Consider the following 8,017-nt stretch of genomic DNA (forward strand, 5'->3'; position numbering starts at 1 on the left):
AAATTCTCAGCAAGGACGCAAATGTTTAAACCATTCCTTGGAGTGAGCCTCATGACATGTGCATCATAAAGGATACTTGTTCTGTATTTATAACATCAGTCTCATGACCAAAACGCCTCTGATCTTTACCATGGAATAAGTCACTGTGTGTTCTACATTGCAGGTGACAGATGCTGTCCTCAGAGTTGCCAATAAACTCACTGGGTAACCTAGGAACTTACTTTCACCAGCAATGCTGATACCTCGAAAGGCTGGGGTCAGATCAGAACAAACTCTCATCAGATCAGGTGGTCTAGAGGAAGATCCTGAACCGTTTGTCAGAGCTGGAAGGATCAGGATGGATGAAGCCCACAGAGGAATCAGAAAGTGGTGCAATGATAAATTAAATCCGACACCTAGAAGCTCTTAAAGATTGCTTCCAGGTAATGCAATTAAGCTGCTTAAATCATTAAGATACAAGAGATGTGTCACGTGTGGCTCTATGGGATGGTTCGGTACTGTTGAGTTGTATTAATGTATTTAAAACAGTTCGATGATGGGAAAATCGAAATGTTAAATGAATTCAGAATATCAATTTTAGGCTGTGGCATGTATTTGACATTGGCATTTGTTTGGATTGGGCCTGTAGTTTTTACATCACTAATTTGGGACAATATTTGCACAACTATATATTTAAATTCATGAAATCTATGCAGCTGTGTAATAGGTTCTGCATTTTATTAAGGTTTTTATCAGAGGTTAAATGTGTTGCATACTTTGATTTGTGGGCACAAAATACAAAATGCAGTTATAAGTTTGAATCAGTTTTATTGGCTCATTTTTGGCCATAAAATGGTTATTTTCTTTTATAAAACAGTTCAACATCAGCACAACAAAGACAATATAAATTACAAACAGGCAGCACCAGAAATATACATTGATTCTTTACAGCTTTTAAATAAGGAAAAGGAACATCAACAAGGACAAAGTCTCGAGTCACATACGACAGATAACGTCACAACAAAACAGTAACAGTTATATTTCTGAAAAGACAGATGACATTCCTTCAAATATTATGTACAAAACCATGTCTCGCTTCTTAAAGGTAGTCAATGTGACTAAACATCATCCAAATCTCCACACCAAACCAAAGCCAGTGAAGAAAATGCTTAAGTGAATTCAAAAGTCGCTGTCAGAAACTGTAATGTACAAAAGGCTGAAATGGTTGTCAGTGCCCTGTGAACTACTTTCTAACACCAGTCTTAACACAGTTTCTCCATCATAATCCTAGTTTACAGTGATTTATAACTTTACATAATGCCTTTGAACACTAATCTCAACATGTTCATGTGGAAAATTTCACTTTGTTTTAAGTAAGTCGCCATTTGGTCCATTGCATTTAAAAGGCTTGCTTAATCTGCCTTAATTTCACTCCTACATGCGTCCTCCAAAGAGCTATTCTTGAGCTTTTCGTTGAGCTGAGTCTGCTCCTTATTTGCTACATAACCGCATTAAAACTCGACATCTGCCCACGCATCAAATGTCTTGTGATGAGTGTCGACATGTTAGAAATCCTCTGTGATTTACAGCACGCTGGACAGGCTGGGACTGGCCCTGTGACGCCCTCCTGACTAGAGGCCCTACTTCGTGTTGCATGAAGGAATCAACTTGATGGTACGTGTGAGCATGCTTCCACTGCACAGTTTGTCTTTTTCCATCTGCGGCTGTACGTGCCTGCTTGCCTTCCAGAGAAACAGAGCAATGGAAACCTAGAACTCATTAAATGTGAGTTCCTTTTTGAGGGCTTTGGTTCTGGTATGAGGTCTTCCTCGCAGGGAGACAACCAGGCAAAACAAAAAATACCTCTACCTCATCAACTAAGAACCAAGAAAGTAAGAAAGAACCGTTCAAAATCTACTTCTTTCACTCCCCCCTTTTTGTTTCAACCTTTTCCTTTCAGTCTCTTTCTGTCCTTTAAGACTTGTTTGCAATCGCAGCTGGAGCAATCATTATCATGCTGGACTTCAGGGGATAGTAGCGCCCCCTCCAGGTCTTCCAGAAGATGCTCTGCTTCCTCTGGTGCCGCTGCTTGGGAGGAGGGCTCTGAAAGTACCTGCCATTCAGGTTGGAGCGACCGCAGTTACTGAACCACCAGCCACCTGGGGAGACAGGGGAGAAAATGATATCAGATAAGTTGATCCTCTCCTCTAAAAAATCAAAATTTTAAGACACAATTCAAGTTATCCTTGTTGCAACTTACCAGAGAGGTGTTTGGCACAGTTGGTGTCATTTTTCTGGTCGTTGTCTTGGTCCCGGGTTGAAAAAGGCAGGCCTGACGTGGCATCAGTCCCCAGAGAAATCTGCAAAGGGCTAAAAGTGCTGGTCTCTCGAATCTGCAGTGAGTACTTGGTTTCCTCTCCACCCAACTGGAAGGGGAGACTGATTGTTGCAACATCACCACTCCAGTCAGCCAGGTTGATGTTCAGGATGTAGCCGCCGTCTTTAGCGATCGCGTGCATCTTTTCTAGACCCAACCAGAACTCTCCTAGAAGACACACACAGAGAGGGAGAGAAAGGTGAGAAAACAACGCTTAGCTGAGTTAACCCTGTTTGTCTTTGATCCATTTTAAGGTGTGATAAGATGCTTTGGGGAGGCCAGCTCCTGCCAAAGCTCTGTGAACTTATCTAACCTTGGAAATGCCAACTAACACCTGTCCAGTCCAATTTTGCCTTCAGTGAGAGTGAGATAAAGGCGTATTTACCATTCAGGCTACCAAAGCCTTTTTCATAGGCCTGCCATAGCTGGTCAAAGTCCACTGAGCCATCTTGGCGCCGTTGGATCACCGTCCAGCCACCATCTTGAAGGGAAGGACAGAAAAAGACTGATCAGAAAAACGCTCAGAAAGAGAAAGAGCAGCTTCTTGTGCTGTTTGAACCTTTGAGCCATTCTGATTAAAGTCAGTGACTTATTGTCCATTTTTTTTAGCAATTATTAGCTAACCTACAGTGTGAGGGACAACAAAAAAGCAGAATACGAGGAAGTCTCTTACCAGCTGTCATCTCACAGAAGACCTTAAAGGGCTCTCCATTGATTGGCTGGATAGTGTAGACACCACTGATGGTCTCTCCTCTCAGGAACAGCTCATGACAGTCTGATGCCATCTCTACAAGAAAAGAGAGAAGAAGAGAGAGACAACAATGTTAACATCAACAGCTCTTTATAATCCAAACAATATACTCACAGCTTGAAGGCTGTTATTTTGTGTGTTACTTTTTTAAATTTGTGAATCTGAACTTGTTCACCCTGGCACTCAGAAGTAGGTCATTCACACTCCCAGTGTGAGGTTTCTCTAAGAGTGTCTGCAAATACGACTATCATTCCTGGTGAGCTTATCGGCAAGTCTAGAGATATAAATGTGCACCCGATAAGGCCTTTGGTTTGGCCTTAACAAGAGTTCTCACTTATAAATATGACCTTTCTCACAGTTCCCAAGCAGGCTTTCCTCTTTACGGCTACTTGAATTACAAACTACAACCCTGTACATTCCTCCCCCTGTCTCTGAATCCCCCCTCACCCATTGGCTCGTTACATCTCCCTCACGTGCGCAGCAGCCAGCCGGTGACGTAGGAGTGCGTGGCCGGAGCATGCATGGGGTGTGATCAGAGGATGGGGAGGGGGATGTTTGGGGCTGTTTCTGTGAAGGGAAAACTGAGAAGGGGATAATACAAAGCAGGGGACTCCGGAACAAACATGTGTCCAATGAGGCACGAGACAAACGGCATCCCTCTGGTGGTCTTTTTAAAATGAATGACATCAACACATTGTGCTATTTCATAGCTTAAGAGGAGGAAAGTTCGAAAGCACGTTTGACAAATTGAATAATGATTGGTATTGGTGGATATTGGCTTCATATTGTGCCATTGTTGGAACACCAGCTGACCACAGAGCCACATTAGTTCATTTGTGCATATTGACCTTTCCTCCAGAGGCATGAACTCTTTGTGGCCAGTTGTGTCTGTAGTCTGCCTCAGGGGGGTCAGGGGTTCTCCTGAACTTTGGCACACTTCTTATTCATCACAATGGGCAAGCAGGAAGAGATGGAGGTGCGGGGGTTTGTGTGTAGAGCTAGAAGAGGAGGAGGAGGGATGTCTGACTCCCTGACAGATGTAGGGGAAAGGTTGCTCATTCTTGTTGGGATGTGCAAATGTTTGTTTTTCACAGAAAGGTGGGATGTCTTAAGGAAGAGTAGGGAGGCGAGTGTCTTCAGAACAGTGGAGGATATCTGTACAAAGTTCATAGATAAATATAGGCTGTCTTTTCCCTTTTACAAATTGTTATTCCTCAGTTTTTCCCCCTTGTGCACACACAGCCTGTAATCTGAGGAACATTGCATGCTAGATTTGTGGAAAGCCTTTTCTTGCTTGTTTCTCCCCCCCCCCCCCTCCTTCAAATAACATAAATGAGCTGTGTGAGTAATCCTGCTGAGCTGTGTGACCCTGACTGAACACGCTCAGTGACCAGCGAACTTTCCCCCAGTTTAAACCATGCCAAAGAAACTTGTTTCTTTTTTCCTCATTGCACAAATCTTGCTGATGTCAGAGCTGCTGGGTGTTATTGTGATTTGCACTGAATGACTGATCTCGACTGTTGCCTCAGCCATGTTCACCTTTTACCTACTTCTCGGCTTTGGCCTGAGAAATACAGATATTACTATCACTGTAAATTTAATGTAACTGAGATGTACTCTATCAGGGCGCACATATTTCTAATTTAATCCTCCCTTCGCTGTCTTTATGGACCATATTGACCAAAAGTGAACGCTAATTGTGAAGGTTGAAGAGCTTAAAGTCTTCTTCCAAAAGAAAGCCATTCATTTGATTCTTTTGTTGTTAAATAAGTGTGCCAGCTGCTTGTGGCTGCTCACTGGGGCATCATTTACTGTAAGACTCAGTATGAGCCTCACTCTGAGTAATGTGACTTTTTTTCTTTGTAACTAAACTAAGTATTGGATTAGAAAAAGAAAAGGCCTAATTTACATCTTTAGTAACTTTTTTCAAGTTCACTGTGGTGACATTATTCTGTAGTGGCTGCCTAATGCAAAGCTAAAAGGCAGAGCATCTGCCAAAAAAAAACCACCTGTTGAAATTTCTGGAGTCCTGCTGAGCAGAAAGCGTGCCCTAAATTGATTAGTTTCCTTGATTTTAATTGTTAGTGATTTAAGCTTCTTTATGGCCTGACTACACAGATGGTCTGCCACATTTGGCGTCAGATTGTGTCCAGTCGACTTAAGACAGTGCCAGGAGGGGATTTTGGACGCTTCTCTAGCTGTACTTACCGACTGGTGAGTCTTGTTGCTCCGCCACAGAACTCTCAGCACTGCTGCTACGAATGACCGGTCTCTGTCGGGTCTGCTGGACCTGAAAAGAGTTACAAATCAATGATGTGGTGGCAGAAATTGTGTCAACTCTGACTAGCAATGCAGAGATTTTTGATGTTGAAACTCCGTGCTTAATTGTGACTCTTCCTCACCTGGCTTTGCAGTGTCCTGATGCGCACATTCTGCTTGTCAAGCTTCTCCTGCTGGAGTCTGATGCGCTCCATCAGATCATCGATGCGTTTGTTTTGACCCTCCAGCATCAGCTGAAGAAAAGATAACACAAAGGTGCCACACTTTTAGCTTTGTCTCACTTGCAACACCCTGCTTGTGCATGAAGTGTACCCATAGTGCTTAAGAAGTTCAGAGTACATCACCAAAGGAGAATTAACACAACAATACAGGCCAACTACAGAGTTTCATTGGAAAACCTGAAACCCAGACCCCCGACACATTTCCACCCTTCAATGACAAGCTTTTGTTCCTGCCAACCCAATGTGTTACAGTTATGTAACTCCCTTAAGCGCGGGATTTTCCATCCCACTATGAAGCCTTTCAGGTTCACATACTGCTGTGTAAATGGAGCTTGCGAAAGAAGCACAACTCTCGAAAGCCTCTTTTCACTGTATCATGTGGATGAATGCTCTCCAGGTTGTAAAATGTCACAGCTGCAAGAATTATTCACACATTCTTGCAGCCGATCTGTGCCGATCCCTTTGTCTGGCTGCCCTTCAGTGTTTCCCTGCACGTACAGCAAGCTCTTCCTCCCCGGCCTGGAGGCTTGTTAACCACCTCCCCCCTCCTCTTTACTACACTCACCACCCACTGCTTGCCCTCTGTGCATTTTAATTCAACGCCTCTGAGCTCAGAGAAAAGCCAACTGCCCATTTATACTGTAGATGGACTAATTTAATGAGTACCTTCACCCATCGGCTGCAGCACAAACACATGTTTTAACTTTTTGCTAGTCTCTTGAAGTAATTTGTGATGGGTTGATATCATGCAATCCCCAGTTTGCCTTGTTTTCTCAACACTGTCTCATTCATCTCCCCTTAACATGCTTCAGCATTCCCAAAGAAGTCATCATCACAAGCCAAAGATAGAAATCTTGTATTCTAACCTGGATGTTGCGAGCATCACTGTTGTTCTTGGCCCCAGGGTTTGCCTCAGACAGCAGTGTGTCTCCCTGCAGCATGCTGTCCACCCTCTCCTCCAGCCGGTTTATTCTCTCCCCCATCGTCTTCCTCTCCTGCTGCATCTCCTCCGCCTTCTCCCTGAGCTCAGCCGTGATGTTCAACAGCTGCCCCTCTCTGTCCTCTAGCCCCTGGGCTCGAACCTTCAGGGCCTCCCCTTCCACACGCAGCTTCTGGCTTTCCTTCCCCAGCTCGGTCACAGTACGATTGAACACCTTCAGCTTGCTGGAGATGTCCCTCATCTGGACTTTGGTTTTGTCCACGTGCTCCTTCAGCCCCTGGCCCAGCTGCAGCAGACCATGGGCAATGACATTTACATCATCCCACGCTGCATACTGTACACGCTTCTCCTTGGCTGCATGACCAGAGGGTGAGCCCCCTTTCCTCTCGAGAGGGAAACCTGTGGCCATGAGCACCACCAGGCACAGTGTCAGAGTTGCCAGTGTTGTCTTCATTTCTGCTGTTGATCTAAAGTGCTGAGACGTTGCTTTGAATAGTGGCTTTTGCAGAAGTGTGCAGTGTCCTGCCCTGTCTTCTTGAGTTGGATTTGAGAGCTCCAACTCCTGGCTGAACAGTCACAGTTATATAGCTTCACAGCTCTCAAGTCTGAGCTGCAAGCTGCCTGCCATTGGCCAGCGGAGGAGAGGGAGGGGTGCAGTCACTCTCAGGTTTCTGTCCCTCCTCCACCTCTCTGTTAACTACTCATGTAAGAGGCGGAGGAGGGACATGATATACAAAAAGACTGGCTTTCATCTCTGCACTGTGGGAGACAGGGAGCGCTTTATCCACAGGACGAAACTAAACACTTGATATTCCCCATATACTGAAACAACACTGTAGGTGTACCGCTTGTGTCCCTGATACGGTGAGCTTATCCATTCATCAGAACAGGAACTGTCTGAAATTGGAAGAGAAAGATATTAGAACCCTGATACAACTCATGCAATAGAGTGCATTATTTTAAGAGTCATACAAACTCAAAGTGAATCTTTAACACATCAGAAAGGATCAGCAGAACTATGATCAACACAGACCTTTTAAACATCTAGACACACCATTTCCTGTAAACTGGCCCGGTGTAAAAATAACATTTCCAAACTAAATTGGGAAAGTGAAAGCAGTAGATGCAATCTTAGTGAACCTCACACTGATGCCAATGAAGGTTTAAGCCAAGACCTTAAAAAAAATAAACTTTTTGCCATTCAAAGGGAGCAGCAGAGCCTCTTTTTCATGTCCTTAACTCACAAACTCATAACATATCTCACTCTGTAAACTGATATTGTTATTCAACAATATTATATACTATATTGCTATTTCTCAAATAAAATCCTAGTTGAGTCCATACTTTCTGTGTCCATCAGTATCACAAGTTTTCTTTGACACTATACTGTACCTGAATGATTTTTGTTTGCAACAAGATAAAGAAACCATAGAAAGAATCATTTTTCTTTAATCTCATTTGGGTGATTA

At 43.8% G+C, this 8,017-nt stretch overlaps 1 protein-coding gene across 1 annotated transcript; it reads right to left on the bottom strand.

Moving 5' to 3' along the window:
• Positions 1–790: 790 nt before the first annotated feature.
• Positions 791–7,463, bottom strand: angptl4 (angiopoietin-like 4). Its single transcript, XM_034704009.1, has 7 exons — positions 6,475–7,463; positions 5,510–5,620; positions 5,316–5,397; positions 3,030–3,143; positions 2,742–2,837; positions 2,240–2,524; positions 791–2,138 (listed from the first exon to the last, which is right to left on the bottom strand). Exons 1-7 carry the CDS (start codon positions 7,000–7,002, stop codon positions 1,954–1,956), a joined length of 1,401 nt encoding a protein of 466 aa, XP_034559900.1. The 5' UTR covers positions 7,003–7,463; the 3' UTR covers positions 791–1,953.
• Between the last annotated feature and the right edge of the window lie 554 nt (positions 7,464–8,017).

Source organism: Notolabrus celidotus, chromosome 15 (assembly GCF_009762535.1).
Source record: "Notolabrus celidotus isolate fNotCel1 chromosome 15, fNotCel1.pri, whole genome shotgun sequence".
Taxonomy (NCBI): domain Eukaryota; kingdom Metazoa; phylum Chordata; class Actinopteri; order Labriformes; family Labridae; genus Notolabrus; species Notolabrus celidotus.

Bases quoted from the DNA above. Each gene is read 5' to 3' on its own strand.
- angptl4 (XM_034704009.1), bottom strand. From the start codon at position 7,002: ATGAAGACAACACTGGCAACTCTGACACTGTGCCTGGTGGTGCTCATG. The intron at 5,398-5,509 runs GTGAGGAAGAGT...AACTCTTTTCAG, and splicing joins TCAGGACACTGCAAAGCCAG to GTCCAGCAGACCCGACAGAG. The intron at 2,525-2,741 runs GTAAATACGCCT...TGTGTCTTCTAG, and splicing joins AGGCTTTGGTAGCCTGAATG to GAGAGTTCTGGTTGGGTCTA.